The sequence below is a fragment of the Cuculus canorus genome, chromosome 10 (genome assembly GCF_017976375.1).
Source record: "Cuculus canorus isolate bCucCan1 chromosome 10, bCucCan1.pri, whole genome shotgun sequence".
NCBI classification, from domain to species: domain Eukaryota; kingdom Metazoa; phylum Chordata; class Aves; order Cuculiformes; family Cuculidae; genus Cuculus; species Cuculus canorus.
Window position 1 is genome coordinate 21437680 of NC_071410.1, and position 23416 is coordinate 21461095.

The following is a 23416-nucleotide window of genomic DNA, read 5'->3' on the forward strand; positions in this document are numbered from 1 at the left end:
TTAGTTTTAAGTCCTGCTGTCACAGCTACAAAGCTGGTCTGTTACCACACACAAAAGGTGTCAGTGTTTGACGCTTCCATCCTGTCTGGGAGCCAATGATTTATTTTGCGAGTACACACTACCCCGGTCATGTCACGTCCCCTTTGAGGCACAACCACCACAGCATAAAATAACTCCCTCTGCTTTTCGGAGAGAAGCAGCAGTGAAGGATTCCTACGAGAAGTCCTTACAATAGAAGGGCTGGAAGCCAATCAGACAAACAGCCTGGAGGACTAAACGTGATTTTTCTTTAAACCAGCCAAACCACAATTGAAGTCCCAATGCCAGCACCTGATCTATTGAAAATCTCACCACTATCGCCATCCCCGGCACGGCTGATCAGCATGCTGCACCAGGGAGATGCAGAAGGGGATTCTCCATAAACACACTGCACTATTCAAAGGTTTTTATTTTTAGATTTAAAGAAAAACATCTCAGAGTGATTAAACGTGTCTGACTTCCAGCTTCTTTTAATGGCACAAGCAGTGCAGTCAATTGTAGAAAGCGAGCTCTGTTAGCGTTTTATTTTAATTTAAAAAAAAACCCAAAACTCTCCTGATGTGAGGTTCCATTAGAAAAGCGGCAGTTCACTTGTAAACAGAAAGAGTTATGAACACAGTTTCATACAGCTGAAACAATCCCACTTTTCTTAGGCAGTACAAGTAATGTTACATTACTGTCAGAACACCAACAGCAGAAAACAAAGGAAAGGCAGAAGAATCACATAACATCAGTTACTAAAATGAGAAACTATTTACATTGAATTTTAATAGCTTGAAATTTTTATTGCTCCAATGGTAGTGTGTTGACAAACAATGTGATAAACTGTACCAAACACATATTCATGGGTTTGCATGTGAAGTTTTGTACCTATCAAGGAAAGCACAGGAACTGTTTTTTTAATCAAGACCGCACCAGATTTAGCAAAAATATTTTCTATTTTAAAGCCCCACACCTACAAATACCCACTTCCTAGACTTGTCTGTGCATGCCTTAGAATACTGCTTTTGTCCTCCTATGGCAAAACAACTTCACAATGCAGGTGGGGAATCAGCAGCCAAGAGCTCTGCTGCTCTGCTCATATCCTTTAGTACTTTAATACATCCTTTAATACTAAACCTTACTAGATACAAGCCCAAATACCTCCTAGATAAAAATAAGAGATAGTGTCAGCATGTTTGTATCAAAAATTAAACACTGATTTGGTAGCCAGTAACTGCTTTTAAAAACCTGCTGCAAACTCACACTGGATAATTATTTTTCCCTTTTCTCCTCAGTCTGTGCACACTGCTTTCTCCTTTGTTGGAAACAGGCAAGGCGCTTCCTTTCCTACTTCCACTACTTTGCTAACATTAATCTCTAATAGATGGCTACAAATTCTCTCATTAACAAGTATTGTCTATAAACTGGTTTACCAATTCATGCTGACTTCTTATTGTCAAAATGAAATTTGTCAGCCTTGTGAGATACAATTAACTGCTGAATGGTTTTCTCTTAAAGCAAAGGGTATCCCAGGCCAAGAAGAACCTGTAGGCAGCACAGAAGTCCACAGTTTGCAGCAGCACTAACAGCTGCCTTAACCATTACAAGAGCTACCGAACCGCTGTCTGTCAGATGCAAATATAATACTGTCTGTTGGCTTTGCACTGTAATGCAAATTATCTACTTCCTAAAGCATGGAGCTTACTGTAAATGGTAGGTTTGGCTCTCATACTCTTCACTACTTGCTTTACTGTCACCAATTTAAATGTCTTTTAAAGCACAAAGAGAAGAGACCCTTGCATGGTTTGAAGACTACACAATTAACAATTAAAACCAAAGTAAAACATATAGAATTTACATACTTAAAATGTAAACTTTGAAAACTAACATCCTGTGCCTGAGTCCCTTGTGGCGCCTGGGAGAGACCCGGGACAGATAATCGGCAGCGGCACTGGATGTGATCAGGCTCAGGGGAAGGGGACAAAGAAGGGTTGAGGGTGGGAAAGCCAAGGCACAACCCTGTTGTGCTGCATACCTCTGGTCACGCTACAGCATGGGGGGTTGGGATCTCCTGGAGCTCTGGGTGTTCTCTCAGCTTGGCACAGCACCTTGTAGAAACATGGCAGGTCTGAGGGAGAAAGGCTTAGTCGAACACCATAAAGTCAGCACAGACCGCAAAGGATTTCTTTTAGCAGCGAGACTGCCGTCTGCTCAGCACTCACTGTTGGCAATCACTAGAGCTTTCCTTCAGCATGCCTGCTCTCTCAGTTGGAAAAGAACACTTTGAAAATACAGTCACATAAGGAAGAAAACAAGAACCTGCTGAGATTTCTTGAGTTCTTCCACAAAAGAAAAGAAAATTACTAGCGAAGTTCTGGCATGACAGTTAGAAACTCCCATTGCTCTGTTAATTCAGCTGAGCTCCCTCTACACTTACTACAGAAATTTATTTGTAAGGGCAATACACAGGATTGGGTGTGCTATTTTGGTTTGAGTTTACAGTGTATTTTTATGCCATGAAGTGTTTTCTCTGCTTCAAGTTAACACTATCCCCCCAAAAAAAATAAATTGGCAAGAACACCTTGCTTGGTTCTGTGATGGAAATCTGAGTTGCAAGGTGTAGCTAATGTTAAATTCAAGCAACTAGTTTTTTATTAAGTTACAAATGCAATTACGCACTTAGGTGTCACCAAATGAAACCTCTGCACTACGTACACAGATTTCAGAACTTGAAGCATCAGTTTGTGATTGGTAACCTCTGCAAGTGCTGGAGGCTGACTCCCCTCAGCCGTCCATGAGCAGCATGGACTTTGATTCCAAGTCACAACTCGCATTAAAACTGGCCCTCTGTAACACTGCATACCAGGAATCTGGCCTATGACAGTTATTAGAATGCAACAGTCTTATAAATACTGCATTTTAATACAATATTGCACACTGAAAAGATGCAAATACATTCAGAGGAAATCCCAAGTAACTCTGAAAGTAGAAAGCAACTTGGGATGGTGTGGCAAGGAGTCAACCTGCTGCAAAGAAATGCCTGGACACTTAGGTGAATGATATTCCTCACACCTTGCAGATACTTAAGTCTACTGCTCTTTCTTTTCTGATTTCTTATTTCTAGTTAGCAAAGGGAGGGAACTTGCAGCAATTTGCTTACTATTCTCAAGTGGTCTTGCTCCAGCCTGCCACTACAAGAGGCTTTTCTGCAATTACTTCCCTCACAGAGATCAGGTAAACGGGGAGGAATCTAAAAACCGTTGTGAATTCCGCAAAGCAGATTGTGCATGAGCACCCAAACAGGCATGAAACTGTCTGCATCCTCCCATCAGCAGCTTCTGGAGAACCACTCTGACTTAGAGAATGTGTATTCCCACCGGGAAGGATGCCGTCACTCAACTGTTACAATGCTGAAGCGCTACACACTACAAAACCAACCAAAGTGTTATTTCCGCTTTTATTTGCCTGTTCCCAACTTCTCTCCTTAGTAATGAAGGTCTCCAATTATGAAATTTTTTTTTTCCTTACCTAAAACCAAAACTTGACATCCAGATATTCCTAACTCAAAAAGGAGCTGTAGGATACTTTGCTAACAACAGCTGCCATCTACCCACAGATGCAGCTTTATCAAAGGTGAACTGTAGTCAGGTTTCCTGTTCCAGGTGCTACAAACACCTGAAATACTCAAAAAAAAGACAGAAATGCTATGCATTTTTCATCTGTTTACTAAACAAAGTGCAACTGCGCCCTACACATCTGGTAGTATGTACAAACTCGATATGGCTTTACCATGAAACTGGCAGGTGAAGGGGTCTGTACAGTCAGGGGGTGCCAGCAAATATGATGAACCAAACAACGTCAGGCTGTTGGCAACAAAGTAAGAGCTACAGTACGTTCTGTAAACCCTGGCATACCACACTGTACATTATGCAAAGAGACAATATTTACAAATCCAGAGTGGGTAAAATAATTAACCCCTAATGTAAATGATGATTTTGCAAAATGCAGGACAAAACCAGTGCTGTTGATTGCAAGTCCTATGCAAGCAAGTTATACTGAAATCATTACTAATAGACGCTTACCTGGACATTTCTACTGAGGGTTTATAAGACTGCAACATACAGAATGGAATACAGTATGACACGGTATTAGGATGCGTGTTTGACAACGGCAAGTATAGAAATCAATAAGGCAGCATGCTCAGAACAAGTTTAAGCAGCACTGACGTTAGATCCCTAGTGGCAACTATATCAGTTAATGTCAAAATTTCAGAGTGCAACGTAGACGCCTCAGTTAACATAAAAAAAATGTGCAAATTGTTCTCTTCTTAACAAAAGAAAGTAAAATAGCAAGGAAGATATTCTACTGAAGAACATTTTTAAGTCACAGCAAAGTAGACAATCTTCTTTCCAAAATCATCTGCAAGGCACTAAGGGTAGAAAATGACAGGTAACATAAGACATCAAACGCTGTTCCTCAGTCAGGTCGGAATATGGGATATTTTGGTAAGAACTCTATTAATATTACCTGTTGAAGGAGAGAAAGAGACAAGAACAGAACACAGTGACAAAGAAGTTCAAACCGTCAACACAATTTCATGCAACATTAGCTAATACATAGAACTAAACATGTCTTGAGATATTTGGCAGGGGAGGGGACTATTTCCCAAAGTAACAGGGCAGAGGTGTCAGTCATTTTGCACCACAGGGCTTCAGGACCATTGACTGTTTTGGGATGTGTTTTCCTTCAAGCCTACACAACCTTCTTGGCCATACATGAAAGTATGAAAGACAGGGAAGTAGTAGGACCACCAAAATCTTTTGAGTTCTGGTCTCCTACATGGCCTGTCTGTCCTAGTTAAAACTTAACGAAATTCCTATCTAGCCAAAGGAAAAAAAAGATGCAGACCAAATCCGCCAATGCACACAGTCCCAGCGCATGCGCCTTGTTACAAATTACAGCCCAAACCAGCATGCCTGCAGGGCAAGCATGCAATTGTTACCAAGAGAAAACATGGTTAGTGGTGAGAATTCCCATGTGCCATGTCTGCTCTTGTTAAAAGCAGCCTTTGTGGGTGTACATCTGACACCACTGCATCTTCTCCTGAGGGTTTTTTTGGACAGGCAGTGGTCTGGTACAGTAAGGATTTGTCTGTAAAATCATAGGTGTGTCGAATACCAAGTAAGTACTAGAAGCAATACTTACATATTCCATCATATTGCTAGTTTCACATTTCCTTTTACTCAGCTTCCAGTGCAAACCAAGCTAAGAAAAAAATTATCAAAGGATTTAATGCACACCAAAGCACTGTTTTGATGAGGAACATAAGCATTAGCAATATCAAATTATTAGGATCTGGAACAATCTAGAGACAGGTTTAAGATCAGTATAAAGTGTGGTATTATAACAACACTGCAAAATTCCCACATGCCAGTTATTTACCTGATGAGGGTGGAGAGGCCCTGGGCCAGGTTGCCCAGAGCAGTGGTGGCTGCCCCATCCCTGGAGGGGTTCAAGGCCAGGTTGGATGGGGCTTGGAGCAACTTGATCCAGTGGGAGGTGTCCCTGCCCATGGCAGGGGGTGGAACTGGATGGGCTTTCTCAGGTCCCTTCTAACCCAAACCATTCTATGATTTTATGTAAAAAAAAGTTACTATTCTTAAAGCTGAAGGAAACAAGCACTCTAACTTTTCTTACCTTATGATATAGTCTGTTGTTTTCCCATTCTAATAACTTCTGAATTGATCTTCTAGTCTAAAAAGTAAGCCAAAACTGTATTATAAATGGTTCAGCAGCCAGCCTCATCCACAAGAATCTTGCTGTTCCATTTCTGGCTTAAATCAATTTTAAATAAGCTAGTTTTACAAAAGTAGAACCAAGCAAAGGAAAAAGTACAGAGAGAAAAGTGCTACCACTTCAGCTCCCTGCTTCTCACCATCAGATCTGCTTCAGAATAAAAATGCATACATCCTTGGTTTTTCTATTACTTTAGAACTGCAGCCTTCCCAGAACACACTCACTTAGCAAGGGATCCTTTGAATCCAGTGTTTTTACCTAGCACAGCCAAGACATCAAAGAGCATCTCCCACCTGCAGATGGTTTGCTGACAACATGGTGTTTACATCCATGGAACTGCCAGGTATCCTAATGTAGTTGTTACCCAGGTCCTGAAAAAACCTCCCCACCAGAGAACTGCAGCTCACAACAAACATCACCTGTATTTTCAACTCCTGGATACAAAGCGCATGTGATCTTCATGTTCTGCTCTTTTCACAGTTATGGGAGAGGAGAAGATTTGTTGGAGTTTTGGTGACTTTTAAGGTCACAAAAAGTCCACCGTGATGATCTGCTCTAGTTTCTGCACGGAACCCACCAGTTCCTTTGCTAGAGCTAGGAAGGGTGGGTGAGCTACTACAATCTCATTAAAAAGAGATACAAAGCTATCCAGTCCTGCAACAAAGATTTAATGGTGGAGAGCCTACCACTTATTTTTAAGTTTTTCGAGTGACAAAGCTATCTTTTGAATTAAAAAGTACACATTGTTTCTGGTTTCAGCTGTCTTAGTTTCATATTCCAGCCTCTGGATCTTACAATACCTCTTGTTGCTAGATGAGTGTATGGGGACTGGCTAGGCTGGAGTTATTTTCTCCACAGCATCCTGTGTGGTCCTGTGTTTGGGATCTATGACTAGAACAGTGTTGATAACACATCAACATTTGAGCTATTTCTGAGCAGCACGTGACCAAAGGGGTTTTCCGTGCCACATACCACCATGCTCAGCAACAACACTCACCCCCTGCCCACAGAGAGGCTGGCACCAGCCTGCTGGTAGAAGGTGGTGAGGGATCTGCCTTGGCATCCCTTGGGTGTTCCTGCCTTTCTGCCCTTCACTCATTAAGCTGTTTTTCTCTTGACACATGAGGTCCAAAAAGAATCAAGTCCTTTCTTGATTCTCTCCCTTCCCACCTAGGGGGGCGGTCAGTAAGAGAGCAGCGAGTTCAGTTCAGTGTTCAGTTGCTGGCTGCGTTCAATCCACCACAACAGAAAGCTCAGAACCATCTTAAGCTTGTTAAGAGTGATCAAATCGCTTCTATATGTACGCAAGCATACCCACAGAAAGAACACTTGAGAACTGCATTAGCACTACACCTCCATGTGGGCATGCATTTAGATTTTCACTAGCACAGGAATACTTGGGGCTCTGAGCAACCTGATCTGATTGAAGATGGCTCTGCTCACTGCAGCGGACTAGATAACCTTCACAGTCCCTTCCAACTCAAACGATTCTATGATTCTATGGGTTTAAACCTGCAAACATTCCATCTGTGTATCTCAAGCGTACTCTGAAATGCCAATGTTCAAAGGCGGTTAAAATGAGCTACAAGTCCTGCGACTGTTTAGTGACACAGGCTTCGGCCATCAGCAGTTCAACGCAGTAACATTGTGCCTTCTGTGCGTTTCATTTCTGTTTAACCAAAACCTCAATGCCAGTCAATACAACTGTGATTTTCTTCAGCAAGTTGGAAAGTTTGGCAAAACACAGCTGGTTTATTTTCTCTGTGCCTACTCCTTGGTTTTGCTTTATTTTATTAAAGACCATAGACGCTGATCTGCCAGAAGTGTTATTTTTTTAGCAGATTTTGACCTAGCATCTTTTCCTGTAATTGACAAGTGTAAGAGGTTTTTTTCCTTGTGCACCTATGTCCTATTTACATTTGTGGATAATAAGGTTTTAAGGCTCCAAGTCTTACAAGCTGTGTAGCTGCAAAGAACACATTACACTGCATCTTTTTATGGATTTCCTAAGCATTTACTCTTGTGATGAACCAATTCCAAATGTAAACCATACAGGTAATTGGGATCATGTTTCCTTGATTTTAACAAAGCTCTCTTCAGAATTTTTTCCTTGGACTTGATTAGAAGAATTGTGAAATTTCTGTTTGAACCACCCTCCAGAAAATATAGGAGGGAAGTCTTTAAACTTGCCGAATAGAAATTTGTGTTTGTTCTTAACACAAACGTTACAGCAAAATATGTCAAATGACAGCTCAGAAATGTTATTACAGACCAAAAAAGTGATTTTCAATTTAAAAACATATTTATTGGGGTAGGGTGGGGATGTGAAGAGGAAAAGTAATTTTCATTCCAGTCCAGGCAGTCTTTGAAGGTCAACGGCCAGTTCTGCACTCGTTCAATTTGGTTTTTAGACCTTTAGAAATCCTGAAGTTTCAGGTTACCCAACACGCCATTCTGCTCTTTGACCAGTGATGAGAGTGACTACTCCCAAGACTATTCATTCAATGGGTAATTTGGTATAATTTACTTCATTACCAAATTTATTTTTTTCTGTTCTCTATAGACTGGAAATCAGAAAAATCTTTTGAATGCAAGCAAGACAAAAGAGGAGTTTGAAGCAGGGATAATATTCTCAAACAGCAGTTCATGTCATCAGTAATTGCAAACTAAACAGAATAAAGCAAATGAAACGTGTACTCACTCTTTTATTAAGACAGACCACGGGCCAGAGGCTGCAGCCCAGCGTGCAGCAGCAGCACAGGCAGCCGCACAGCAGCCACTTCACATTGACAGGGAGACTCTTCCTCAAACAGGCATTCACACGGCTGATGCTGGTCTTGAATTCCTCTGGGGCAACCTGCAACGGAAGCGCTGAAAGTCAGTGGAAAGCCAGGATGGGTGCAGTTTCTCAGTGACTGCCCCTACATGTTAACACACAAACAAAACCAAACCTTTTGTACAATATGAGCCCATCCTCCAAAACACTCCTCACCCAACAGTTGCTTGCCTGTAACAAACTCATTTATGGTGCGTGCTTTGCAAAAACTTGCATTAGAAAGCCACACATTGCTGAGACGAACAGCCTCGTCCTTATCTATTGCACCAGTGATAAATCCAGTGTCCTGATAACACAGTGGCCCCAAACAACACTCACATTGGGGCACCGCTCCCCAAAACATGCACTGGCTACGATGCCCAACTAAACAGAAGAATGGCAAATATCTGGTTTCCAAGGGAGTGCCAGGAAGTTCTGTAGTAGAAACACTGAGGTATCACATGGGAAACAAAGGAGAATATTGTCCAAATTTCATACCAATGCAAGTCTACACTGTGCCTGGATCAAGGTGGCCCTCTGACCACAAATAAACTCCATTCTAATGAGGTCCATATCCACACAAGGCCACAAGGTCTCAATAGGGGAGCCCAGAAAGACATATACAGGATTATAGCCAAGGCAAAGAAATGCGTCCTATCCAGGGTTACAAATAGAGCCCAGCTGCTGAAAAAACAATTTATTTCAATTACAGAATACTCAGCAGAACTTACTCAAAATAACATTGTCGATCCATTGCCACTGCAGTCACAGTGCAGAACTACATTTGCTGCCAGCCATAAACTCCTTTCTCCAATAGCAGCATGTTTCTTACAGGAGAGTGAGAGCACTCGCCCATTTCCATACCCCAGGTCCCTCACCTCTCTATAAAACCTAAATAATTTCTACCTGACACGACAAACATGGATTTGTGGCATCGACTCTGAGATGGCACTCTGAACTGTAAGACAGGCCACGCTCAAACGCACAAAGCAGAATAACCTGATCCAATGTCAGACTCGAGGCTGTCAAAGGAAAAAAACCCTAGAATTAGTATGTATACAAAGCTGTACAACTACTACACAATCCTTCCAACCCAGCAAACCCAACTCTGCCCATCTCATTCTGCAAACAAGGGAACAGCTACAACAAAAGCGTTAACTTAATGACAAAGGCTCCTTTCACCAAAGGAGCAGATATACCGGACAGGAACTGGAAAGGACCTGATGCTGCTACCTCTGCCTATTCATGAGAGCTAAATTGGTTAAAACGTCACAGGTAACGCAGTAAATAAATGCACCATCTGTTTCCTGGCCATTCAGCCCACCAGACAGCAGAGTCAGAGGGCAGCTGGGTTCTACAGCAGCTAGGCCTACAGTTCATCATATAAGAACATCATTTAGCATGATGATCATTTGATAGCAGGAATTAGTAAGTAAACAAAGTTATTTCTTCTGCAATTATACAGACTTCTTCACCCTTCCCCCATACAAAAAGGACTTTCTTATATTTCTTTTTACATATACAAATGAAGTAAAGATTTTTTTTTAGACTGACTGGAACATCAACTTTTAAACAGATTTTACAACAGACATCATAGTTGGGGGGAAAAAGACTGAAGAAAATGGCAGTCTCCCCCCTCCCCCCAATCGTATGTATTAGATCATTTTAATGAACAGGACAAAAATCCCTTTGTAAGATGGCAAAGTGGCCTGTGCTTGCACATATCACAAACAGAAGGCTGTACTTTAGCAGGGCTGGCTCCTGTATTCAGGACTCCACACTATATGATGGATGCAAGCAAAGCTATGTCACCTTCAACGTGGGAGCGAGCTTTGCAGTGTAGTCTTGCTGGAAAAACAAAAATAAGTCTTTTTTCTTGACCTCTTAAGTACTTTGGCAATGAATCCCAGAAAGAAAAGAGAATGTTTCCTCCTCTGTTTCTAGAAACAAAATTTACTCAACCTTGACACCACTGCACTCCAACCCCAAAACACAGCTGCACAGAGTTCCCAAAGACAATGGAACCAGGACTTAGTTTAACATGAAGAAACCTTATCATCAGTGAAAACAACCAACATGAGAAGAAGCCAACTGGATTCTTAGATCACAGCAGGCAGAAAAATTTGAGACCTAATAAGAAAGCATGGGGATGGTGAAATCCTCTATTTCTGTGCCACTTTTAAAGCAGTCTTGGTTCATATCAGGCTCACAGCAATTTTATAAGAACAATGTTGAAGGATCTCCTGCCAGTAGGACATAAGACTGCCAGCGGCTAACCTAGAAACCAACACTGGATACTAACAAGAAACAGAGAAAATGTCCATTTCAGGAATTTTGTTATGATGTTTCCCATAATAGGGGATTATGAAAGCACCACTGCTGCCTCAAACGCTTCATGGAAAAGCTGAATCTCTGAGCTGCAAGATGAGATGAAATTCCTTAAGATGGTTTTGGCTAACCCAAACTACTGGATATATTTCTCGCTTTAGGAAATGCAATCACAATAAACGTTTCTGTCAGTCAAGGACACATCCTCATTTGGAACAAAAGGGACAGTGAACCAAGGTAAGCCTCATTCCGTGGTAAATAAGAGTGAAACAGATTTGTGGCTCTCAGTTTACAGCTCAGTAACAGCTAAGCACTGTTACACCGTGACAAAGAATGACATATCTGTAAATAAAATAACTCTTCTAATTCAATAATAAAACAACATCCAGATGAAAGAGCCACCAAAGAACTTTGTTGATTTTCTGGCATAACTTTAAATCTCACCTTTCTTGCAGGTACAGATACTGAGAGGTTCATATGAAATTACTAATGTATTCCAAACAAACAGTTTGCCGTGCCTCCTGCACAAAGCCAGCTCCCTAAGAAAGCCGAGTCTGAGTAATTTTGGGAAGTCTCTAGGAGAATTCGTTTGGGTCTGGAAAAGAATGAGATAAGCACATAGCTCCTGGCTGGGCGTACACCTTGTAAAGGGACACCAGTTCCTTTCAGGTCTTTAAGGGAGGGGAAGAAAACATAAAAGGGAAGGAGAGGGTATCATAATATTTTACAACAGGATGCAAGAGAACCTACAGACACAGGAAGAGAGCGAGTAAAGCCCAGCAGGCCTGATCTTTCTCCTTCAGTCATCACGACCACAAACTGCTATCAATCACACGCTGCAATGGGATCACAATACCAAGACCACATTTTATGGCTCACATTTCTCTGTGCCGCACAGTAATCTCTGTATGGGACCCTTGCTGTGTTAACATCAGGGCAGGAAGCTCCACCGGCTTCCTTAAGGTTCACTGCCTCCATCGTCTTCTTGTCACCTGGAGCACTCTGAGCTATTATGCCATATATCACAAAGAGTACTTTGTTAAAAGCTTTTAAATGCTTGTTTTGAAAGAATTAATAATCCTATAAAACAGTAGCACACAGAATTTAAATTTAGGCTGAAGTTCAATCACATTATTAACAGTTAAATATTGCCTTTCTTAAAATGTTCCATTGAAAAGCACAGTTAGAAAGCCCAGCTCTGTATTTATAAACCAGATGATGCTTGCATCCCATCCTACAAGAGAAATACTGTCAACATAGCTAGATCCAATATCTGACCTACCGGATAGTTCCCTCTCCTTTACTGTTTTACTGTCTATGTTTTATCCCCAAATACACACATTCGCCAAAAAAAAAGCAACAAACATATTTCAATTGATATTTAAGATGCAATTACATGCATCTTAGCCCTAGGGTAATTTCCAGCAACTATTCAGTCTGGAAACTGGGATATGAGGTGGTGAGGGACAAGGGTTAAGAGGAGAGGTGTTTCAGATTTTAAAAAAAGGAAAATCAGCAGAAGGTTACGCAGACGGGCAAACGGAGGGGTAAGAAGCTACGTTAAATTCCTAAGACTACACAGTACAAACCTCCAAAGTTAATGCTTTGGGGAGAAAGGTGTAGCCAGATAATTCTGCCTACTAGAATTTTTATCAAGCGTTGGATAGGTTTCCATCCCACGTTTCAAAACCCAGATCTTCCCCTGCATTTACTAAAAACAAAACCAATATCATAGAGAAATAAGCCTTGCCTGACGGCCTCATCTTTTATGCTCCAACAGCAGATGGGATATATTATCAACGCCAACTCAGAGTGAACAACAAACCATTAAACTTCATGTTATGTAAACATTGAGAATAAAGTCTAACACTGCCTCATGCTACCTGTGCACTGATGCAACTCACAGTAAAGGTTTTAATCACAAGTTGTTAATATAAACAGTCACTACGCTATTCATAAATTTTGATTCCATAAAATGTAAAAATTTGTCTTTTAAGAACAGTGAAAGGTCTTAACGTGGTGTATCGACTGACTACAATGCTTATAATTGTGAATTATACTGAGAACAACCAACTGAGTTCTCATTTTTAATTGCAATAAAGATGACTGACTGCCACATTCAGTGGAAGAAGCAGATTATTTATTTCTTGCAATTGATGGTAGTAGTAAAAACCAAAAACCCCACAGCTGTGGTTTTTAATGTCTTTCATGGGAGTGTGTGACAGGCAGTAAAAAAAAAATGTGTTTAGTACCTCATTTGCTTGGTGATTTTTCCTCACAAAATGGAACAAATTTATTTTCAAGGTATTTTTACTCTAAAAGTCCCTCAGATCCACGTGCGAGGAAAAACCAAGAGGGTGTCAGGGCCCTCAACAGGAGCAGCACACATGGACATACAGCACAGCCCTGCACAGGAGTTATGCTGTTGCCAATCAGATCGATAGAACAAGAAGGTTAAATGCCAAGTAGAAGAACGGAACTCTGTCCCTCCTCTCATTGCTAAGTTAAGTCCAGGCAGTCCACTGAACCTTAATTAAAACATTGTTCACTGTCTGTTTAACAGGTGGAGAACAACCAGATGAAAAATGTGACAGGCATGGATGCTGATATTTAAAAGTTTAGGTTTGGGTGTTTGGGTTTCGTTTGTTTTTTTTTAATGCATGCAAATATATTTCAGAGAAACAGAAAGAATTGAAATTCTATAAATCTAATTATGCTTTAACATTTCCTGCTAGGTATTTTCTATAGGCCTATTTATAACAAATGAAAACTTGACTAAGAGTTACCAATAACAAGATCTGTTAATTCCAAAAAGCATCCTATGGCTTCTCAGTGACTGTGAAGTTCTTTTCAGAGAAGAATAAACCACAAACGTGCGAGGCAGTGCAATGCAAATGGCGTGATCCCCAGCCTGCGTATCAGGCACGGCACAATCAGTAAGACTCTTCCTTTGGAGCTCAGTGGGATTCTGAAGCAAGGCTAGAGTTCCCAGGATGCCTTTAACACTGAAAACTCCGATCAGCAACCTGCTTTAAAACTGTACTGCTGTCAAAACAAGCTGGACAAGTGCAATATCCTACACCTGGGTCAGGGCAATCCACAGTTTGAATACAGGATGGGGGATGATGTGATGGAGAGCAGCCCTGAGGAGAAGGACTCGGGATGCTGGTTGATGAGAAGCTCGACATGAGCTCAACGTGTGCTCACAGCCCAGAAACCAACCATGTCCTGGGCTGCATCAAAAGAAGCTTGGACAGCAGGGAGAGAGAGGGGATTCTGCCTCTTTGTTCCTCTCTTGTGAGGCCTCACCTGGAGCCCTATTTCCAGTTCTGGAATCCTCAACATAAGAAGGACACGGAGCTGTTGGAACGGGTCCAGAGGAGGCTACAAAGATGATCAGAGGGCTGGAGCACCTCCCACAAGAGGACAGATTGAGAGAGTTGGGGTTGTTCAGCCTGGAGAAGAGAAGGCTCTGAGGAGACTTTAGAGCAATCTTCCAGTACCTGAAGGGGGTCCAAGAAAGCTGGGGAGGGACTGTTTACAGAGGCTTGGAGTGATAGGATGAGGGGCAATGGGTATAAACTGGAGAGAGGCAGATTTACACTGGACATAAGGAGGATTTTCTTCACAATGAGAGTGGTGAGGCACCGGAGCAGGTTGCCCAGAGCAGTGGTGGCTGCCCTATCCCTGGAAGTGTTCAAAGCCAGGCTGGATGGGGACTTGGGCAGCCTGATTTAGTGGGAGGGGTCCCTGCCCATGGCAGGGGGCTGGAATTAGATGATATTTAAGGTCCCTTCCAATCCAGACTACTCCATGATTCTATGATTTTCCTCATTATACTCTGTGAAGAAATTGATGGAGAAAAACCCCAGATGGATTTGGCAGAAGTGGGAAATGTCATCCAGCTGCATTCCAGTACATTGCTAACATGGCTCAACAGCTACTGCAGAGGCAGTGTAGCTGTGTGGTGTGACATTAGAGAAAGCAGTAGGAGGCAAATAAACTTTTTCCTCACAAATTCTGGAAAAGATACACAAGGCATCTCGGAAACAAAATGAAGCAAAAGAAAACCACTAGAGAGTGAAAAAAGTGCAAGAGAAAAATAATTCAAAATGTTGAAGTCTTAAAAATAAAATACCTTTATGAGAAGAATTCAGAACCGTAACCAAGAATTTTGTTACAGGATTTCATTAGCTAATAGCTATAAATGAATATTTATTAATGTTGCATTTAGTAAGGTGATACAACTCCAGAGAAAGCAAGGGACTTGTCTACACTAATTTTCAAAACTAAGCAATGCTCTTATTCTTAAACATGCACAAAAACTCCTATCTAATCCACAGGTTTAACACTATGTTTTGTTCCTTAAAGCTTCAGAGAAAAGTTTCTCTTCCATAGATGTGTCTAAACACAAACTGAAGGCTTGACAGAGGCATCAGAGAGGTCTGCTATTTGATGTGATTTAATTCACACAAACTCCAGACAGCTACACGGCCAGCTGCAGCGAGTCCTGCTTTTATGCAATAGCCATGTTGAGCTTTTCTGTGTTTAGAACACTAATAGTGACAGCAATCACTGCAAATCATTTTTTCTTGTCTCAAAGTACATCTTAGGGACAGGTGATCAAACCAGCTGGTTTGTGCAGGACAGTGGTAATCCCAGCCTCCTGGCCTGCACTGCCCTGCGGATTCAGGAGCACATATTTGTAACAGAGAAACCACTGGATGCGGTGGGGGAGGGGGGAGGGGGAAATCTTCCCATTTAAAAGAACAGTTTAATCTCACACTTACCTTCCCTGTCAGAACAGAAGGAAATTCTGTATCAAACTTGTTGCTCAAGCCAAACCTTGAAAACAAAAGAGACAAAAAAAAATATATTCCACCTAACTTATTTTGTTTCCCTTCACAAAAAAAAAGTAATAGATTTTGTACTTAAAAACCCCAACTATTAATTTCTTTTGCCCTTACATTTACATCCTTTCATGAGCTTTCAACCTAGGTTTACACAAAGTCTTGTGTGTCATTCATTAGGTCATTTATGAGACACACAATAATAGCTTGTTACCTTACTGCAATAACTTGAAGTTGCTAAAAGTGCAACAATTTTTATGATTAGAGAGCGGCAAGCTTCAATCTTGGCATTCTCTAGGGTCAATAATCCTTTTACTGTTGTTTTTCTTACTCATGCAATTTATTCACATGCAACAGATAAAGCTGGGTATAACGAACCTGTTCATCATCATCTTAGAAATTTAAAACCATTTATTTTCAAAAAGACGCTTTGGGCTGAGTTGAACTCTCTCACACAATACATGTAAGAGTTTACACAAAGAACAGCTCAAAACAACTACAAACTTCAAGAAAATTAAGTCTTAGGTATGGCTGTGACTGTTCTTCATTGCAACGTTACTGGTTTTGAGCAAGAGGTAAGCCGTTATAACCAGTGAAACCTACAGGGAGCTGGGCTTTGCCTGTAAACCTATGCTACCACTGCCTCCAAACCTATGGAACCAAGAAGAATTTCCACAATCTAGTGCTGTAGTTCCGCAGGACACTGACAGTGTGACCGACATGAACTCTTTATTTTATTTAAAGCACGTAAGTAGGGAAGAAGTTAACCAGGTTCTGATGCTAAACCTGCCAGCTTCTGCAGAGCACAAACGTGGATCCTCCGTCCCCTATACCTTTGCAATTCAGTAATTTAACAAAATACAGCAGCAGCTACAACCTTTACATGTGAACAGAGCTTAGTGTTCATTTTGTAAAGTTAAATATAGTGTGCATCAAGTTCCCATTCAGCTCTGCTGAATTTTCTCCTGAGTGAGGATCACAGCCAAAAAGAGGAACACAAATCCACTTGGTACTGGAGTATTTTATTGCAGAAACAAACCTTCTGAAGAGATGTTATTTGCTTCGAGTCAAACTGACACCTGAAGCAGTCCTTACAGACACTGGTATTGGTGGAATGTCACCTGTCTCAGTCACTATACAGCACAGACAGACCTGTCTGCACCGCGTAATGCCAAGTCTGGGTATCTGAACCAATGTCACTTGCTTAGAAGGATAAAAAAATGTAAAATAAACCTTAAAGAAGAGAGAAGCATACTGAAAGAAATTGTGCTGTCTTTAGAACTCCAGAAAGCCAACTAACATGTTGGCCACAATCCTGGTGCAGTCCAATCAAGTTCTCCAATGGCTCACCCAAGTCAGAACCCTGACTCCTGTGAGGAGCAGCTATTAGAGCACAAGGCGAGTAAAACATTACAAAAAAATAAACAAAGAGTAGACTTTAATTGAAGAGTCTATCAACCTTGGTCTCTTGAGCTATCCTAAGCACTGTAACCAATTCCCACCTATTTGTGTAGGTTCCACCCAACACGTTTTCACTGAAAGGTTTCTGGCAGCGAATGGCAGTGACCTGAACATCAGCACAGCAGGGGCTACCGCACATTCCAGTAAACTGGAAAGCTCCAGTGTGAAACTGGTGCTACAAAACCAAACAGTGAAACCAGTAAAATTTTAGGCAAGCACAAAGGTTACTTCATACAAACACGTTTCCATTCGCTGTGACCGCAATGTGCCAAGTCAGCCTCCACAATTCATAGCTGTTCTTCTTAGCTGAAGTCTTCCAAGTTTTGTTACACTATGTATTTATTTCTAAGAAGGTTTAGAGAGCAGTAAGGTAATCTTTTCAGCCTTAAAAAAGTCCAGAAAAGACCAACACTATGCCCAGACACAAGCTTGGTTTGAAGGACATGGACTCCTCTGTCTATCAGCAATGAAACTGCCCAAAATGGTCACAAAGTTGTAGCAATCAGAAAACATAATTAATCAGCTTCTGAGAAGTTCAAGTAACGCTGCAGAATCTTTTGTTCCACCCATATACAGAGTAACTCCACTAAATGGAGCCAAAGCTAACCTGGCCCAGAACATGGACTCTTACTGTGGCCAGGAGCAGATGCTTAGGAAACAGGCAAAGAAAATGAGATTGCAAACCCAGAACACTCTTCTGACTCTCAATGATTTACACTTAAAAAACTGCCTAAGCCACAAGTAGTGAGTGTCTTTACTTCATTGGTCACAGAGGCTCATTAAAATCCCCACTGCACCACCAATTTCCACAGAGAATAACAAATCAGTGCTTTGTGATGTACATGCTTTAAAAGACTGCAATGCATTTTATTAAGTTCAATTTGAAGGCTGCTAGTGTCATGAAACACTCTAAAATCCAAAACTTTTACCAGTTGCCAAAACATTCCTTTCAATAACAGAAATGCATCTCTTTACACCGGCAAACAGCTGGAAGAACACGAAAGCCCTTGGCTATACTGAAAACATGACCATGCAGCACTGATACTGTGTGCAGGCAGCATCACTGCTGGTCATCAGCAGTTTTAAGGGAAGGGTCTCTAGAGATCTTACAAACTGCCCTTGAGATCATCCACCACACAGCTCGGAAACAGTCAGCTCCTATTAGAGAGGGGCAATTAAAGAACCAAACTAAAAACGGACCTCAAAGCCCATCCAGTTTCCACCCTCTGTCATGGGCAGGGACACCTCCCACTGGATCAGGGTGATCAAAGCCCCATCCAACCTGGCGCTGAACATCTCCTCGGATGCGGCAGCCACCACTGCTCTGAGCAATCGAGGCCAGGGCCTCCCCACCCTCAGAGCAAAACATTTCTTCCTGAGATCTCATCTCAACCTCCCCTCTTTCAGCTGAAAACCATTCCTCATCATCCTATCCCTGCACTCCCTGATCAGCAGCCCCTCCCAGCTTTCCTGAAATCCCTGTCAGCAGTGGAAGCTGCTCTAAGGTCTCCCTGGAGTCTTCATGTTTTTTAGAAATGTTGTTCTTAGAAACATAAGAGCAGGATGTTGTGTAGTTCTACAGCTTTGCTAGGAATTCTGTAAAAGTAGTGAAGCATTGTTAGAATATTTAACGCAGCAAAGTCCTGATTAAGAGATAAGTAACTTCCTTAGACCTTCAACAACAGACTAATGATCTAGCATGATTTGGTCTATGAAGTCTTCTAAAATTCCATATACATAAAAATCACTATGTAAAATAAATTGCAGTACCTGTCCTTTAAATAATTTAAAACATCAGTTGGTGACAGGTTGTCTCCAGGCTGGTTTTCCGGCTCCTCAGGGAAAGCTGCCCCAAGCTCAACATTTAGACATTCAGGGAAGTCACCCATAAACTGCGGTTGCAATTGCCTTGCTGGATGATAAACATTTCCAAAAGCAAAGCACTGTTGCCTATAGGCATAAAACACTGGAACAGAACTAGGATGGCCTCAGTTTCTAGTTCTTTCTGCCTCTCTTTCCATGTTTGAATGTACAGCATCAGACAAGTCCTCTCCTCTTTTTCCCCATTTGTAAAGCAGACAGAACGCAACTTCTCATACGGAGCTGTAGTAAGACATATTCCTAAATCCTACAGAAATCACAGACTGCAAGGAACACCCTGAACCATCAGCTGGAAACTCCACCTGCAACAGGTACTACACTGTAAATTCTCTCCCCTGGTTTACAAAGCACAAGGAGGCGTGGCCTCCAGAAAGAGGACAATATCTCGTATCAAGAGCAGACCACTTACAGGTGCTTCACCTTTCTTTTCCTTTTCTCAGACAGTAGGCTCTGCTGCCTCCTTTCCCCACACTAATCCAGGTTAAGCGTAGCCTGTCTAGAACAGCTGAACTCCGTTCCTACACACTGTTCTTTACAAGGAATCATCTTAGCCTTGTTCAGCACTAGAGACAGGCCCTTTTTCCAGCCCAGGCCCTTTTCCTATGAAGCCAAGAGAACTACCAGAGCATCCCTACCCACGGATGATGTTTTGGAAACCTAAGTTTTTCGTAACTAGAGGAAGGCTGAGGTACTTTGCTATTTTAACTAAGTGGAAGATGGAGTAATATCAGACAATAATTGTCATCTTATCCCAACTGAGAGCACCCTGCCTTCCCCAACCGATGACAATCTGCACCAGGACTGTGGATCCCCAAGGCACATCTAAAGAAAATATTACAGAATAACAAGAGTCAACTTACATCAAAACCCAGGAGGTCTGCAGGCATTAGCAAGAATCACAAGCTGCACACTAAAGGCAAAAATACATTTAATTGCCATTTCACTGCCTCGTCACTACCCATCCACATGGACTTAATGAGATGGAAAAATTATATTAGATAAATAAAAAACTTAAAACCAAGCTAGAGTTTGCCTGCCACTCTATTTCTTGAAAGTTATTGCTGTTGCTTGGGTAGGTGTACGACTCAGCCTCCACTAAAAATGTTTATCATGACATATTTGGACACACCAACCAGAATCATCTCGACTACACAAGAAACAGGGAAGAATGGCTTAAGAACTCATTAAAACACAATTTCAAAAGCAAAGAAAAGACATTTATTTGGTCTTAATAACTTCTCTGCGCTAAAACTCAAAAGCCTTCTGAAAACAATAAACATGACAGTTAATTTTTTCAATGTAAGGATCTTCCAGACTGAAAGAGCATTGAGCAAGATAAGAATAAGTTTGCTAACTGCTTTCACATACTCTCTCTCTCTGAGTAAAACAGAATAAGTACACTTTACATGATCACTCTTACCATGCATGGGGGGTAAAAGGGTTAGCAAAATCATCAGTGGAAAAAGCAAGACCCTGCTAAAAACCCTCAGAAGATTCTTGGAATCTATATTTAGTCCTGTTGGACTCTGCAGCAGAGCTCTGTTAGGCTGAGCAGCTCACTGACCAGGTTGTGCAAGAAACTAATACAGAGTTTGAATCTACTAACTTGGGAGTTTTCTAAGAGGACTTTACATGAAAAGCTGGACCAGAAGGTGACCCTGGAATCAGAGAATTATCCCTTCTCTATATAATAAAGGTATTCACAAAGGCCAGGGTGATAAGAGGAACAGAAGGCATCTGAAACAAAAATCCAATGAAAGCAATGGCTTTTTATGAATTAACAGCTTTTCGATTCTTCTTTTTTTTTTTTTATTAAGAGTGTCTGACCTGTCAGGACAGAAGCTATTATCAGTGATGTTCCAGATGGGTTCAGAAAACACACACAAGTTTTACTGGATGATGTATCTCACTTTGGTAACCAGAACAGGCTGCTTCTGAAGCCAACTGATCTCAAAAGCAGCAGCATCTGTGTGATCAAAAAGCGAGAGAATTTCAGACGTCATGCATACTAAGCAGGAATTCTTTAGGAGGCAAAATATTTCCCATGTTATAAGGAGGTTAGGATGACATGCTGTCGCGTCCAAGGTTTACCTGCATTTTAGCAATAACAGCGACTGACTGTTTTTATAAATAGATTTAAAAATGCGTCCTTTCAGGATAAAAGCTGTGTCCTATCATTCAGGCAGGTACCTGTTACAGGAAGAGAACTGGGAGGAGTAGAAGAAAAGGAAAACAAAGTGGATGGGAGCTCAAGTAGTTGCGAGGGCACATATGCTAACTTATCATTTACAAATATCACTTTCTTTTGATGTAGACACCACTGGTTGACAGAGTTCTTGGAAGTGCTCCTGCCCATCCCCAAGAGATGCTGGAGCCAAGAAGGAACTTTTAGGTAACACCGCTAATACACAAAAAGCATCACAAGCAGATAAGCGTGTAACATTTTTTATGGTTTAGTGCTAAAATCAGATCAGCAACCAGATGGGTATGGGGTATCCTGATCATCCGCTTCCGTTACACCTCCCATTTGTCAGGCCACATGCTGTTTGGGGTCAGGACAGGAGGAAGTCCCGTCTACACAACCAAGTACACTGCAGTGCGCAGAGCAGTGACCCACTGGCACGAGCCTGGTTTATCGACTTACATGACAGACACAGTACCAAATCCAACATTAGTTCTCTTAGGATGAGAAAGCCTTCCCCACCCCGTGTGTTTGCTGTGGGTAGGTATATCACGCTGCACCTATTCACAGAGAGTAACGAACACTCCTTTATGCAGTCCAGGGACAGACCCACAGCCACACAAGCCTAGGGGGGGTCTCTGCAACACAGAATTCCACTACCTCCCTCTCTGCCAGGAAAATGATTGTAACCAATGGCTTGTTAGAGATGTGCTTTGTTATAGCAAGTCCTCCACTCCCAGAAGTACGGATATTGAGAAAATCCTTACAAGTAAACATCCCGTATAAGGCCACATGCTTTTCTGTTTAAAGAGTAGCAAACATCTGGGTCGTGTTGCGTTCTAACGATAAAAACACTGAACCTAAACCAAGCTGACAACTGAGTCTGGAGTGGATCCCGCTGCGCCAGCCGCGAGCCCTCCGCAGTGCAGAGCGGGGTCTGTGGCCCAACCGGGAGAGAAAGCCAGGGGAACGGCTGGGAAGGGGCGGTCGCTTTTATCTAATGGATCGGTTGGAACAAGTACAGCCAGGGCTGACAGGGCTGCAGCCCCTGCACTGGCTGCACCTCAGCGTTCCCTCAGGGTCTGGGGGAACTCGGAAAAGCAAACTTTGCTGGTTTAACCTGTTAGGAGCAGCACAGAAGGGGACCGGGGGGGAGCGGCCACGGCAGGGGGACGGAGGGGAGCAGGCACAGAGGGGACGGGGCTCGCGGTGCTCTTGGCCCCCGCCCTCCCGGCCCCGCGGCGCCCACGTGCCCGCCCGCCGCCGCCCCCTCCTTACACGGTGATGTGCCCAGCACCCCGTACCGCTACGGGATCGGGCGCGTCGCGGGGCCGGGGCAGCTCCTGGCTCCGTACCACCGACTCGGACTCCTCCTCCTCTTCCTCATCTTCTTCCTCCTCCAGCTCGTAGATTGTGTCGAAGTCCGCCATGTTCGGCAGCAGCACGCTCATCCCGACCCGCCCCCCCCCGCACCGCGCAGCCGCACCCCACAGCGGGGAGGGGGGGCGAGGGACGGCCGGCGGAGAAGGCGGGGGGGGAGGGGGGGGAAGGAGCCTGCGCATGCGCATCGCGTGGAACCGGGGGCGATGAGCACTGCGCATGCGAATTGCGCACCGAAGGGGGGGCAGCTGCGCGCGAGGAACGGGCGGAGGAAGAGGAGGAACGGGCGGAGGAAGAGGAGCAGCGCGCGCATGCGCGGCGCGCGCCGAAGTCGGAACGCATCCGCGCGCAAGGAAGCCGGGGGGAGTGGTTTAGAAGAGAAAGTGAGCGCGGAGCGGCGCGCATGCGCACCCTGTGCTGGCGGGGGCACAGCCTCGCGCACAGAACAGGGGGAGGGAGAGGAGTCGCGCGCATGCGCACTGAGTGCTGGTGACAGCACAGCTACGGTCGCGGAGGAAAGGAGCAGTGCGCATGCGCGCCGGTGGGGGGTTGCCACCGCGCGCGAGGGGGGGAGGAGGAGTAGCGTGCATGCGCACTGTGTGCTGGTGCGGGGCACAGGCACGTGCGAGGCGCTGGGGGAGGGGACACAAGGGCTGCGACGGGAGACTGGTGGCGAAAATGCCCGCAGATCAACTCTGTGAG

General features: G+C 43.1%; 2 protein-coding genes across 3 annotated transcripts in view; both read right to left on the bottom strand.

The window, feature by feature from the left end:
• Positions 1–2195, bottom strand: part of LOC104063993 (pre-mRNA 3'-end-processing factor FIP1) — a 36487-nt gene extending 34292 nt beyond the window's left edge. The window contains exon 1 of the mRNA XM_054075519.1: positions 2057–2195. The gene's annotated coding sequence lies outside the window, so the exon portion shown is untranslated. The remainder of the gene's footprint in view (positions 1–2056) is intronic.
• Positions 432–22852, bottom strand: LOC104063994 (cysteine-rich hydrophobic domain-containing protein 1). 2 transcript variants are annotated; one of them, XM_054075520.1, is made up of 6 exons: positions 22613–22848; positions 15751–15805; positions 8519–8674; positions 5719–5775; positions 5227–5286; positions 432–4548 (listed from the first exon to the last, which is right to left on the bottom strand). In XM_054075520.1, the coding sequence occupies exons 1-6, from the start codon at positions 22783–22785 to the stop codon at positions 4498–4500; spliced, it is 552 nt and encodes a 183-aa protein (XP_053931495.1). In that variant the 5' UTR covers positions 22786–22848; the 3' UTR covers positions 432–4497. The 2 variants fall into 2 exon arrangements, with proteins under 2 accessions (XP_053931495.1, XP_053931496.1); XM_054075521.1 differs by lacking the exon at positions 15751–15805 and having other exon boundaries at positions 22639–22852.
• Between the last annotated feature and the right edge of the window lie 564 nt (positions 22853–23416).